This window comes from Myotis brandtii, unplaced genomic scaffold, assembly GCF_000412655.1.
Source record: "Myotis brandtii unplaced genomic scaffold, ASM41265v1 scaffold165, whole genome shotgun sequence".
Lineage (NCBI taxonomy): Eukaryota > Metazoa > Chordata > Mammalia > Chiroptera > Vespertilionidae > Myotis > Myotis brandtii.
Window position 1 is genome coordinate 1,484,988 of NW_005356042.1, and position 13,961 is coordinate 1,498,948.

Sequence of the window (13,961 nt, forward strand, 5' to 3'; positions counted from 1 at the left end):
GGGAAGGGAGGGGAGGGGAGGGGCAGGACCCTACCTCACACAGATCCTGAGGAGGCAGTGAGGGGAAACAAAGAAATGAGAACTGCCCAGCCCATCCTACCCACCCCACCCTCCTCACCCCAGCCCCAGACAGGCTGAGTGCGGGGCTGATCTGATGCTCACCCTAGAGTTCACGGGATCTCACCTCCATTTCCTCTGTGTCCTGCCCCCCAGGCCTCCAGACCTTTGCATGTGGGTCTCCCTGCCTAACCCTCTGGGGCCTCAGCTCAGGAGTCCTCTTCTGTCCCAGGAGCCTTCCCTAACTGCCCACCGATCCCGCCTGGAGGAAGCCTCCGTTGGCCTCCCAGGCCCTCCCATCCCAGCCCTGTCCCCTCTGCCTGTGTTTCCCCTTCACTGTGGTCTGGTGCCAGGATTGTCTCCCCCAGAGCTGTTGGTAACTACTGTGTCCCCAGCATCATCCAGCTTAGGGTTAGCACAGAAAACATGAACACAATGTGTAGCATAATTGCTTCTTTTGCATCTCTCCTGGTTCACCTAATTTCACCTCATTTGGGTACCTGCTCCTCTAGAAAGCCCTCCCTGCCCCCTGGGGGAGGTCAGGTCCCTCTAACCTCCCAGAGTCCCGGGGCGTCCCTCTCCCAGCAGGAAGATTTCTCCACGATAAACAGAGCAGCGCACTGTGCACGGAGCTCTGCAGGGCACATCCCAGACAGCAACTCCTTTTATCCTTGCTATGGGGTGAGCACACACTCCCACGCAAGCTGAGGCCCAGTGAGGCCATGGTCACACAGACAAGATGCAGATCCAGGCCTGTCTGATCCCAAAGCCCAGCCTCCTTACTCACACAACACTGATGAGCACCAGGGCACTGGGGATGCCTGTCCCGGGACCCTGGTCCACGGACGGTTCTGAGAAGCGGGAGCTGAGGGAGCCTGTGGGAGAGCAACTCGGAGTCAGAGAGACTCATCTAGGCCTCCCCAAGGGCCCCCCTCCTCCGCCTGCCCTGCCCAGGCCTGAGGGACACACCTGAGGTGTGCATGCCAGCCCGGATGCAGGGGTCTGGGTCCGGGTGCTGGGGCCCATCACCGTGACCCCTCCAGCTCAGGGGCCGCTTCCGCCTCCGCAGGCCTGACAGCAATCCCCGGGCATCCTTCCCGCCTTCCTCCAGGGATAGCTTCTCGGCCTTGGCAAGCTCCCGCTCTGCGGACACAAAGAGCGCTCTGCAGGTCTGAGCCTGGCCATCCCCCCTCCCCGGTCCTGTCCAGCTCTGTCCCCTACCCAGGTGGTGGAAGTAATCCTCAATGCCACTCCACGAGTTCTTCTCAATGAGAGACTTCACGAGGCTCCAGGGCTGTTTCCGGTAGCGGATCTCAGAGGACACTCTGGGGTGGAGGAATGAGGTAAGGGGGTCAGGGTCTGACTCCAGCCTTGCTGTCCTGCCCCATTCCTGGGGGTGCTTTCCCCCTAATTCAGAGAGGCCCTGTACACCCATAGACAAATCAGACACCCTGCCCCCACCCACCCATGGCTTCCCCATGATCCCCGCTCACCAGAAGCGCTGGCCAGTCAGCCCATAAACCCTTCTCTGTCTACCTGGCCAGTCAGCCCATAAACCCTTCTCTGTCTACCCACTACCTTGGCAAGTCTCCCATCCATAAGTGCTGCCTCAGCACCTGTGACCTCCTGCCCACCCAAACTGAGGCTTAATACCCTCTTCAGCCTTGAACCTCTTCCATCTCGCTGCTGCATGCACCTCTACATGGGGGTCTAAGATAGCTTAACACGTCCCCAACTGAGCTCCTGATCTTCCCCAAACCTACTTCTCCCCATTTCCCCATCCTGGTCAACAACAGCGCCATCCTTCTAGAAGCTCAGGCCAAACACCTCTGGATGTTCCTGGCCCCTTAGGGACCAACACTTCTGCCTGCCAGGGTAGCAACCAACTTTCTGCTGCTGACTCTGGCTGGGGAGAGTGGGGTGTAGAGGCTCTGGAACCACCAGGGCATCAGGTGGAGGCAGCTGCTCACCGGAGGCGGGCCTTGTTCCGGGCAAGGCCCAGGATGCAGTAGCGGTGGGCAGTGTAAAAGTAGTCCTGGTAAGGGATGCCCTGCGTCAGCACCTCCGAGTCTACCACACACCCGCCCGCCTGTGGGCCGCGCCGGAACAGAGTCTGCAGGGACAAGGGAGGGAGTCAGGGCTGCCCCACCTGGCCACCCAACCCAGCTGGCCACCTGTTGGCTCACCTGTGTCTCGACCACCGAGGCGCTTTTGGGACCCAACGGGTTGCTGATGGGAATGGTGTAGGTCAGCACTCGGCGCTGATGGCACTTGCTGTCCCCACTCCAGGGGCTCAAGGTCACGTCTGGGGCAGGAAGAGCAGAATGAGGAAACTGTTCTCCAGCCCTTTGTCCATAGGCTGTAAGCCTTGCCCCTAAACCTGCCCTTCCTCCACGTCCCCACCTTAGTGCCTACCCCACCTTCCTTGAGACGTTTAAAACCTTATATGTTGATGATGGCTGGAACCTTTCCGCTCCCTACACTTCTCACCTCTCCTGAGGCCATCTCATCCATTCCTGCTGCCTCAGTTTCCCCCTCTGTCCCAGTCCTGGCTTCTCCCCTAAGCCTCAGACCTAGGATCCTGTGACCTCCTGAACACCTTCCCCTGAAAGTTCCCTGGACCCCACATTGGCTTCAGCATCCCTTCAAACCTGCCCGTCCTCTGGAGCCCTATCTCAGGGGTGGTCCAACTGTCCTCCAGGCTCTCCCCAGAGCCCTGGGCCTGCACACTCCCGCCCCCATCTGACTCCTGAACTCCTCTGCTGGTCTCATGGTCAACCCTTGCACTTTACCTGCTGCTGTGGCTTCCTGTGCCACACCTGGCCACAGGGGCCCAGCCTCAAGGCGTTTCTCACAGTGCCTGCCTCTAGCCTCAGGGCATCAGCAGGCTTCCTGGGTCCCTGTCCCCCACCTCCTCTCCTTTCCCTGGAAAAGTTCCTCCTTCAGGCCTTAGTTTCAATTTCACATCCTTCCAGCAGCCTTTCCTGATATTTCTCAGATCTCAGCTACCCCTCTGACACTCACCCTATTTGTGTGAGAATCTATTTCCTCTCATTCTTACTAGATTCTGGGTACATCTGTCCTGGTCTCTGCATAGAGTGGGCACTAAATGTATGATCATTACGTCATATTTATGAAATGTGTACTATCGGTTACTGTTCTAGGCACTTTTTTAGTATTAACTCATTTAACTCTCCTGAGACCCTGTTAAGACAGGTACTATTATCATACCTTTATCAAGCAGAAGAAACTGAGGCACAGACAGGCTGGAACCCTGCTAGTAAGGGGCAGCCCACTCTGGTCTCATGGCTGCTGTTTTTAACCCCCGCACCTTACCACACCCCACCTGCACATCAGTGCCTGTCTCGGGCTTGTCCTCCCCACCCTCCCTGTGCCTGGGGACCTCAGCCCCTGACCTGTGAACTTGCACTGCTCCAGGAAGCCCTGCAGGAAGGGCGAGTCTGAGAAGAGCATCTGCTGGAGCCGCTCGGCACCCATGTGGAAGACGGAATTGATGAGGAGGCGGCCGGAGAGGTCGGGGAGCAGGGCAGCCAGGTCTGAGGGGCCACACACAAGGGCAGCGAATGAGGCCCCCTGCGCTCCTCCTTCCTCAGAGTGGTTCCTCGGATTCCGTGGTGACCACTCCCCCCACTCCTGACCTGTGGAGTGGATGGGCGGGCCTATCCTCCTAGACCAGAGTGGACCCTGTGACACAGCACACTCCTCGGCCCCCTGTGCCCCAGGGGTGGCTTTAGGATGGCGTGTGCCCCAGGCCCAGACAATCAGAGCCACCAGGACAATCACGGAGGCCCAGCCAACTGCGTTTCCAGCCATCACAGGCTCATTGGCCTGTGGCTCTTGGCCACAGTGATCGGTTCAGGGATGTGTGTGATCCCAGGCAACCAGCGATTGGTTCAGAGGGGTGGGTGCGACCCAGACCAAGCAGCCAGTGATGGCTTCAGAGGGGAGTGTGCAACCCCAGGCAGCCACATTGATTAGCTCAGGAGTCGGCTCGCTCTCCACTCAGAGCCCACCCTAGAGCTTTCAGTACAGCCACTGGGAAGCATCTTTTCCTTCTCCAGGCTTCTCGGGAGCAGGGCAGGGGCTCCCTCTGCTCCCACAAGAGGAGAAGCTGCCTGAAAACGAAGTTGGTGCAGAGAAATGGAGATGACGATGATGATGATGATGATGATAATAGCTAATACTAACTGGCCCAAGCACTTTGCTCGTATTAACTCATTTAATTCTTTTAACAACAACCCTATGAAGTGAATATTATTAGTGCTTATCCAATTTTTCAGATGGGGGAAATGAGGCTCACAGAGGTTAAATAATTTGCCCGGGTTACATAGCTAGGAACCACTGTGGCCAGAATTTGAACCCTAGCAATCTGGCTTCAGAGTCTGTGCTCCTATCCACCCTGCCCTGCTACCGTTAAAGCAGAACTGAAGACACCAGGTGTCTAACAACACCATTTGAATGCCTCACCTGCCCACTCCCTGGATTTTTTTTAGTCCACTGAGCTAGCAAATCCTTGTTTATACCAGACTGAGTAAGGCTGTCACATGCAACTGAAACAAATGATTCAGACCACCTGCCTCACCTTCCTCCCCCGTGGATGAGGAGGAGTTACTCGTGTCCGTCAACAGCTCCTCACTGGGCAGCAGGTTCAAGGGGCCCAAGGAAGTGGGTCCATCAGGTGGGGTGGGCTCTGCGCTTGGGGGTTCAGCCACTGGAGTCACTGTCTGGCTGGAAGAGGCATCTGGCTGTCTGTCCGTCTGCTCCTCTTTGTCCTCCTCTGCCTGCAGAGAATGGCTTAATCCAGCCTTGTCCCACCTCCATCCCAGCCTGAGGGCCTCCTGTGTGCCCACATCGGCCATTAGAATTCAAGACTGTAAGAAAACCAATTCCTGGAGGTCACATGTATATGGAGGGCTTATAGCAGAGGCCCTAGGGCCACCAAGACAAGGGCTGAGAGCCCCTTCCAGGCTTATCCTGGATGCCTGGGCCATAAGCTTTCTTATGCCTGACCTATCCGTCTGTCCTGTCCATGCCTTGCCTATATCCTAACTTATCCATCCATCCCTCTCTTGCTTCTTCTGTCTCTCACTCTTTCCATCTGTCTGTCTGTCCTTTGCCTTCCCCTAGTTTCCTTGCCCACTCCCAAGCTCCATCCTATCTTTCCATCCATCCCCTCTCTTACCCCTCCATCCACTTCTCTGTCCCTCTGACCATGCCCTCCTTTTCCCCTAGCCTGCCCCTCTCCCCAACACCACCTCTAGCCTTCGCCTGTCTCTTCCCCTCAGCACCCTCCTCTCTCTTTCACCCTCCTGCTCACCCCATGGTCTGCATCACTGCTGGCTCGGGAAAGGTTGGGGGTGATGTGGCCACGGCGCAAACCCACTGGGCTTGGCTCCTGGCTGTGGTCGGCTGCCCCTGAGGGGGTGATGTCACTTAGGGCAATCACATCTCCTACTTCCTTGGGGCTCCTGCAATGAAAGGGAGGGGGTGAGGTCACTGTATCCTTGAGCCCCATACACCCACCTCGGTCCACCCAGGAGTCCAGGAGCTCTGCACGCAGCCCCTCCTGTCTCCCCCAACCCCGGAACCAGTTGTCAACCTTTGACTCACCCCAGACCATTCAGCTGCAAGGGGCAGACATAGTCCTCATCCTCGCTGGTGAGGCCCAGCTCTGAGCCGTAGCACTGATGCACCAGGTGCCAGAGCTCGCGGGGACTCAGCGTCTGGGCAGGCAGGACGTAAGGGGGCTGGCCTCCACCTCTCCCAGGCCAGAGCCCTTCCCACCCGTCCCCACCAGCCTCAGCAGTTCCCCCAGTGCCCACACGGGGCAGCATGGTCTCCCATCCTAGATCTCAGCCCCAAGGCAGCCCTGGGGAGGAGGAGTCAGTATGCCCAGGACTTTCCCCTCAGTTTTCACAATACTCACACAGCTACAGGTCAAGGGTCCCAGTTTACAGAGGAGAATACAAGGCCCAGGGAGGAGAAGTCATGTGCACGAGGTCAGGGATTCAAACCCAGCCAGCCTCCAGAACCTCTGCTCCTACCCCCCATGCTGTCCTGCCCCCACCCATTTCTCCAGTGTCCTCAGGAGCCCTGGCCTTTCAACTACCCATGGCCAGAAGGGGTAGATGACAATAACAAAACAGTAGTAACAGTAATAATGATAGCAGCAGCAGCAGACACTCACTGAGTTGTTACCATATGCCAGGCATTCCAATTCCTTCACACGAGTTAACTTACTGAGTCTTTAAAAACAATTCTGTAAAGTTGGTGCATTAATCGTCGTTTTAAGACAATGACTCTGAGGCACAGAGGTGCCCAAGTGGCAGTGCTGAGATGTGATCCCAGGGGCTGGTCTAGCACCCTGAGCTAACCACTTGACAACCCTGCCCCATAAGAGATGACACTGACAAGCACTTATTCTGAGCCCATCTCTGGCTGCTATGAAGTAGGGACAGTATTCCTTTCACCGATGGGGTTCAGTGACTTATCCAGGTCCCTCAGCTCCTCAGTGATGGGGCTGGAACTCCAACCCTGGCAATCTGGCTTCGGGGCCTGAGCTTGGAACCCTCCTCTGTCCTCCCCTTCTTACAGACTTTGACACTGTGCTGTCCCCCATCTTGAGCCCCTGCCCCAGGACGCTTGCCCCTAGTGGCTGGAGCTGCCCCTGAGAGGACAGGCGTGAGCGCAGCACTGCTGGAGGAGCGGGTCTGGGCCTTCAAGGAGCTATAGCCAGCAGCAGCAGACCATGAGCCATGCCACCCTGACATCTAGCCACCCTCCCTCCCTGCCAGCAGAACTCTGATTTGTTTGGGGTGAAAATCTTCTCCAGCCAATTCATCTTTCCTTTGCCACAAACCCAGCTTCCTTTGCAACTGAAGGCAGTCATGTGACCCAGTTCTAGCTAAAGAAATAAAAAGAGAAATCTGCTGAAGGAGGCTTTTCCTCCCTGATAAAGGAAATTCCACTTTCTATTCACCCCGTTTCTCCTTCATGTTTGGGACACTTATATGAGGGCATGATGCCTGGAGCTGTAGCAGTCACTTTGTAACCACGAGGCAACAAGCATGTGAACAAAACATTAATATGCAGAGGATGAGAGTATGGAAAAATGGACAAGAGCCTGGGATCCTGATAACATAGGGAAGCCTTCAAACCCACCCTGGACTACCTGCCTCCAGACCTGTCATTACATGAGCATTAGTGTGATGCAGTGGATGAGTGGAGTCCAGATCCTGACTGTCACATAAAAGCCCATGTGACCAGGGGCAAGTCTATCCCTCCATGCCTCACTGGTGAAGTAAAGATAATAACCCATACTGCCTCATAGGGTGGTTTGAAGATTAAATGAGTTAATTCATGTAATGCTCAGATCAGTGCCTGGCACTTAGTAGCACCAGAAGTGTTAGCTATTATTACCTTATGAAATAATTCAGTATCTGTTTCTTAAACCATTGTTTGGTTGGCATTTCAGTCACTTGCAGCCAAATGCATCCTATGTAAACCTATGCAACCACAGTGGGCATTCCAGGAGAGCCGGCTCAGCTAGCACTCAATGGGCTATCAGATTGCAGTAAGTAAAAATCTAAAGTCCCGCCGAAACCGGTTTGGCTCAGTGGATAGAGCGTCGGCCTGCGGACTGAAAGGTCCCAGGTTCGATTCCGGTCAAGGGCATGTACCTGGGTTGCGGGCACATCCCCAGTGGGGAGTGTGCAGGAGGCAGCTGATCGATGTTTCTCTCTCATCGATGTTTCTAACTCTCTATCTCTCTCCCTTCCTCTCTGTAAAAAATCAATAAAATATATTTAAAAAAAAAAAATCTAAAGTCCCTAACTCAAAACCTTTGGGGCAAGATATGATTCAAAATTAAGATTTGGGATTTAAGAATGATAATACAGTGCCCATGATAAAAACTAGTATATTTAATATCCAGTGCAGTGTATGTCAGAGGTTCTCAAAGTGTGGCCCAAAGATTTCTGGGGGTCCCCTGGGCCCTTTCAGGGGGTTCATGAGGTCAAAATTATTTCACAAGTATAATAAGTATTAATAGTAGTATAAGATGTTACTGATCTTTTCACTTTTATTTTCTCATGAGTATACAATGGACTTTTCCAGAGGCTAAGACAGGCCATGCTGTCATTTTTCTGGTGGCTAATGCAATGCGTGCTTGTGTATTCTTGTGCTTTAAAACATCCCAGTTTCAATTTCTAATACAGTAAATATCACTAGGTATAACCTACTCACACAAACGTTCTTGGAGTCTACAATTATTTTAACGAGTGTAAAGGGTTCTGAAATTATAAAGTTCGAGAGTCACTGGCAGATTCTATATTGGACACTATAACTTTATATTGATCACATCTAAGCTGTACTCCAGTCATGCACAGTAATAATTTTTTGTCCTGAAACACATGAATAGTCATAGTGAGAGTTAGACCTGTGCTAGACAATAGGCACGCACGACCACTTACGTTTAAATTAATTAAAAGTGCAGATCCTCAATCACACTAGCTACTTTTCAAGAGTTCAACAGACTCTTGGCCAGCAGCTACCCTATTGGGCAGCACAGACAGAGAACACTTCCATCGTAGCAGAAAGCTCGATTATGCAGTGCTGACACACAGGATAATGACCATATTATTAGCTCAGATCGGATTTTGCTGCCACATATATAAAACCATTACGGTGAATAAGGGGCCATGGATGCATATTTCTAGCGAGCAAGGTCTGGTGCTAGAGCCCATGGTGGCCCCTCATGGTGCCTATAGAGGAAGCTGCCAATATGTGGGGCCAGATACTCATGGAGAAGAGCTGAGCGGTCCTGCAGTTCTGGCACCCCTGGCTCCATGGTCCCCCTGGCCCACCCGTAAGTCTCCCCACCCCCCACCCAGGCCTCATCCAGGCCCACCTTTTCAAGCAGTGCATTCTGCCAGAGACGGAAAATGAGCAGGAAGCAGCGGTCCCGGGCCCCAAACGAGGTGAAGAAATGCTGCAGGAGAGAGATGGGGTGTGGGAAAGACACGGAAGGATGGAGGGACGCTCCATCCCCATCCAGCTCTGTTCCTGATCTCCACCCTGATGTACATCCATCCATTCATTCCTTCCTTCATTCCACAGAATGTTTATCCTGTGCCCAACTCGGCAATGGACGCTGGAGTCACTATGATGAGGAGATGGTCCCTGGGCCGGACGCTGCCCCCGTCCCCAGAGCTCACGGTCCAGGGCAGGAGACAGGCACATCTGCAGATGGGGTCAGTCCTGAGTGATTGGGCTGTGAGGGGAAGGAGCCCAGGGTACTTTCCCAGCCACCTTTGCCCAGTAGGGTGGTCAGCTGATCTTTTTTTGGCCAATAAAACACAAAGGGAATTCTGCTGTGAAGCGGGTGTGTGTGTGTGTGTGTGTGTCCCAGCCACATTTCTTTTTCCTTTCCTGTCTGGGCCGTGGGTGTGAGGCAGCCATCTTGGGGCCATGAGGCAAGATCGTGAGGACAGAATGGAGTGTCAGGGACGGCTTCCAAGGAGAGAGGACATCTGAGCTGCAGATACGTGGGGGGAGAATTTTACCATTAATTCTGTCTCAGCAGCTGTGTGAGGGGATGGACTGCAGGGACTAAGGAAGTAGGAGGCTGGTGCTGAGATCCAGTCAGAGATGATGGGAGCCTTGGCCAGGGCAGGGGCAGGAAGAACAAAGAGAAAGCCACAGACCGAGCACAGATCAGGGTGCAGAAAATACAGGGCGTTGGTGGTGGGAGAAGGGAGGAGCCGGCTAAGATCAGTGACCACATGGCCTTGCCAGCAGGTCCTCTCACTCACCTTCTCGCTCTCTGTGCAGATCTGGATGGCATTGGGGATCAGCTTGGCTGTCTTTTCCTTCTTCAGACATGTCACTTCCTTCAACTGGATGGAAATCTAGAAGGACAGGTGGGTCAGAAGGGGCCAGAGCCCTCCCTGCCCTGAGGCCCCTTCTCATCCCTGTGTTGGCTTACTGTTGTCTCCCAGCGGAAGATGTTGCTGTAGAAACAGATCCAGTTCTCGGAAAGATAGAGGCGGCCCTGGAGGAGGATCTCACGCTGCAAGGCACAGGAGTAATCTGAGGCGGCCAGGGAGAGATGGGCAGACAGACACCCGAGTCACACGGCTGGCCTGGCGAGCACCCAGGCGGGGAGGGTCGGGAGGGCAGAGCTGGGAGCTCAGGGTCGGGTCCAAGACTAGGTGGGCATCAGGCCTCACCTACAATGAGGCGTTCGGCTTCAGGGAGTTTGCTGAATAGTTTCCGGAAGTCCTCATTCCGCTGTTTGTACGTGGGGCTCAGCATCTGGGGAAAGTTTGGGAGGTGTGAATCCAGATGGGGTTCATACTCTCAATTCTGCCCCACTGTTCTCCCAGAAGCCCCTCAGTCTCCGCTGTCCCAGACAGGCTCTCCGAGGCTTCAAGTCTAGCTCACGCTGGCTTCCACTGCCAGTAACATGAGAGCTCATGTTACTGATTTCCACATAAGCCAGGCTCTATGTCACATACCCACCATCATCGACTCATAGTGACCTTCAGCCTTGGAAGATTGGGACTGTTTCACAAGGAGAGAGGCCCAGAGAGGTTAAGCAACTCACTCAAGGTCACACAGCACTTAAGTAGCAACAGAGGTATGACCCCAGGTCTGCTGACCCCAGCTCCCACTTCTTGACTGCTGTCTCCTCCCTCCCTCCCCCCCTCCAGCAAGTCCCTCTGCCCAACACTTACACTGTACCAGCTCTGCATCTTCTGCAAGAGAAAGGAGTGGAATCAGAACAAGCCCCTGGATTCCCCACCTCCCACCCCTCTCCCCACCTGGCCTGGGCCTGCACCAACCTTGCTATTGCGAATGAAGTTCCGGCTGCCCAGGCTCTGGGTGCTGGGTGTCCCAGGCACCCCACCCTTCTCTGAGGAGCTATCTGACCCCTTCTCCACCATGGTGCCTAGTTCTGGCTCAGGCGGGGGTCGGCTTGGGGGCAAGAGCTGTAGCCGCTTACGGAGAGATGGGGAGCTGCTTGGCGTGCTCCGGCCAGAGTGGGGGGTGGTACTGGGGTAGGGAAAGAAGAAGGGGTTATGGGGTAAAACAAGCCGGGGTATGGAGACAGGCCTATTTTGGGAGGCCTGCCCACCAGTCCATTGATCCCCACCCATCTATTCTACTCTACTTGCTAGCGGCATGGCCCAGAGCAGGTTCCCTAACTCTCTGTACCTCGGTTACTTCATCTGTGACCCAAGGGTGAGAAATACATGTTCTCATCTAGTTGTCTGCAGAATTAAATGAATCAATACATGCACAGTGCTTCTAATAGAGCCCGGCACACAGTGCACTCTCAGTATACCTGCTATTTTTTTTTAATTAACTTAGTCATTCGTATAATACTTATTGAGCAGCCACTTTCCACTCAGCTGCTTGAGCTAAAAACCTAAGCATTTTCTTTCTTGCTCCCCCTCATTTCTAATCTGTTAGCAAGTCCCACCTCCAAAACCTATTTCCATTAATTCTACTTCCCCGCCTCCAGCGCCCTGGCTCTGCCTCCGGTACACCAGTAGCCCCTACAATCTACTCCCCACACAGCCAGAGGGGGCCTATGAACCTGAGTCAGGTCAGGACAGGGCCCTCCTGGTTGAGTTCTCACCAGGCTGCAACTCAATTCAGCTGAAAGCAGTCCTTACCTTGCACCCAAGGCCTAGTGTTGTCCCTGTCACTCCCCCCATTCCAGCCTCTGCATTTCTATTCCCTGTGCCCGTATATCCTTCCACAGGCCCAGCATAAGCAGCTCTGTCTTATTCCACCCAAATGCTCTTCCCCTGGTGGCCCCCCTCAAGTGGCCCCCAGCCGCACCCAACCATCTAAACTCCCCCTGATCACTTATTCAGTTTGTTCATTGTCTCCCCCAGACTGTGAACTTTAGGAGGTCCTGGTTGCCACTGTGCCCCCAGCACCCAAAACTGGACCTGGCACGTAGTGAACTCTGAATACACATTGGTGACTACATGAATAACCCAAACGCTGCCTAGAGCCGGGAGCAGCAGATACCACTCGAGGAGGCTCCTGCCTCGGAGGGTTAGACTGCTGCTGGGAGACAGCCCCAGAACAAGCAGAACGCTCAGAGGACAGAATAAACACAAACGGCCACAGGGCTGTGGGGTCAGCTGGGGAACTGTAAAGGGACTCGAGTCAGGACCCAATATCATGGCCAGCTCTGCATATGATGAATGTACTCTTCCCACAACATGCTGTGCATCTGATACGACTATCACACACATACCCTTTTCACAGGAAGAAACTGAGGCCCAAAGCAGCAAACCACTTGTCCATTTAATTCAGAGCAGGATTCCAACATGGGGAACTCGATCTCCCTGGGAGGGAGGTAGGAGCTCCTCAACCTCCCGGGGCTCCTCAAGCTTCTCTCTTGTCTCCAAGGTTTAGCACATGCTCTTTTCCTCTGTTCAGACCATCCTTTCTCTTCTTGGCCTAGCAAATTCTTATGCATCCTTCAGGACTCTTGCTCCACGCCTCCTCCCTCCTGGACACTGCCCCCCACAGCCCCTACCCCAGCTCTAACCACTCTGCCTATGCTTCTCTCATCCTAGCCCTGACTACTCTATGCTGTCACTGTGTGATGACAACTCCATTTCCCCCACAGATCTGTAAGCTCCCTGTTGTCTTGGTTACTGCTCTGTCCCCAGGATTGCTCAAGACAGGGACCAGGGTAGGCAGTCATGTCCCCTGTACTTGTGAAATGAATTTGTGGAAATAAGTAAGTAAATAAGTAAAATAGATGGTGACCTAAGCCACCATTACTCCTCTTAAACTTTCAAAGCCACCTTTTCCCTAGGTCTCCCTGCTCCATCCCTCTCCCCCCACATGCAGGGAGAGGGAGCCTATGAACCACGGGCAGGTCAGGGCCCTCCTCATAAGCCCTCCCCTGCTGCACCTCACTCCAGCTAAGGCCCAGGGCTGGTTGCTCTCATCGCCTCTCCCCTCACTCACTCTTCCCCAGCTCCTGCCTTGACTAGTCCCTCTGCTCAAATGCCCTTCCTCCCAGATGTCTGCAGGGCTCCCTCGCCTCCTTCAGCTTTCTGCTCAATGGACATGTCTCCAAGACACCTTCCTTCCCCTCTATTTACAACGCACTTCCTACCTCCCAACCCCCCTTCCTCTCCACCTCTTCATCTCCCCCATCCTGCCCAGAACTTGGATTCAACCAGGTATATGGCTTGCCCAATGCTCTGAGGGCTGAGGCCAAAGCTGGTCTGTTTGGCCACTTCCCTGGGTGGCCTTGGGTAAGTGTCTAAAGCTTTCTGAACGATTTTTTGTGCCTGTTTCTTCTTGAGTATAATGGGAATATAACAGTACCGACCTCACAGGGCTGTCTGGAGGACAAACAGACAGCCCACCACATGGAAGGCACTCTGATTTGATCATTAAGGACTGTCAGCCTGAAATGGAGCACATGGCCACTGCCACTGCCCCAGCACAACCGTGTCGAAGATGCTATGCTGAGCCTGACAAGTATGGCAAGACACCTCAGCACGACTGACCCCAAACTGCAGTCATTCACTCTCTAACTACACACTGACCACCTGCCATGCACTAGGCACTGGACACACAAAAGTGAGCAAACCAGGTATAATCCCTGCCTGCAGGTCTGGATGTTCTGTTTGGGGAATAATCAATAAGGAAACATGTAAACGAGGATGATAATCTCACTGACCCTGGTCACACCAACAGCACCAGCAACACCTGGAAGTTGTGAGAAATGCAGGTTCTGGGACCCACTGCAGACCTACTGAATCAGAGATGGGATGGGGCCCAGGAGACTGATGCGTGCTCAAGTTGGAGGACCACAGTGATAAAGGAGGGCGACGAGG

General features: G+C 54.0%; 1 protein-coding gene across 5 annotated transcripts in view; it reads right to left on the reverse strand.

The window, feature by feature from the left end:
* GRAMD1A (GRAM domain containing 1A) overlaps positions 1-13,961 on the reverse strand; it is a 23,083-nt gene that overhangs the window by 2,920 nt on the left and 6,202 nt on the right. The window contains exons 1-17 of one of the 5 annotated variants that reach the window (XM_014536597.1): positions 12,356-13,047; positions 10,923-11,133; positions 10,815-10,835; positions 10,308-10,392; positions 10,064-10,167; positions 9,891-9,986; positions 8,987-9,067; positions 5,689-5,801; positions 5,396-5,546; positions 4,661-4,859; positions 3,474-3,614; positions 2,244-2,362; positions 2,028-2,170; positions 1,279-1,382; positions 1,027-1,200; positions 845-932; positions 35-46 (exon numbers count right to left, since the gene is read on the reverse strand). In XM_014536597.1, the coding sequence (XP_014392083.1) occupies positions 35-46; positions 845-932; positions 1,027-1,200; positions 1,279-1,382; positions 2,028-2,170; positions 2,244-2,362; positions 3,474-3,614; positions 4,661-4,859; positions 5,396-5,546; positions 5,689-5,801; positions 8,987-9,067; positions 9,891-9,986; positions 10,064-10,167; positions 10,308-10,392; positions 10,815-10,835; positions 10,923-11,024 (1,733 nt within the window). In that variant the 5' untranslated portion in view covers positions 11,025-11,133; positions 12,356-13,047. Of the gene's footprint in view, positions 1-34; positions 47-844; positions 933-1,026; positions 1,201-1,278; positions 1,383-2,027; positions 2,171-2,243; positions 2,363-3,473; positions 3,615-4,660; positions 4,860-5,395; positions 5,547-5,688; positions 5,802-8,986; positions 9,068-9,890; positions 9,987-10,063; positions 10,168-10,307; positions 10,393-10,814; positions 10,836-10,922; positions 11,134-12,355; positions 13,048-13,961 lie in introns of those variants that run through there. The other 4 variants (XM_014536596.1, XM_005862470.2, XM_005862469.2 and 1 more) reach the window with 4 other exon arrangements.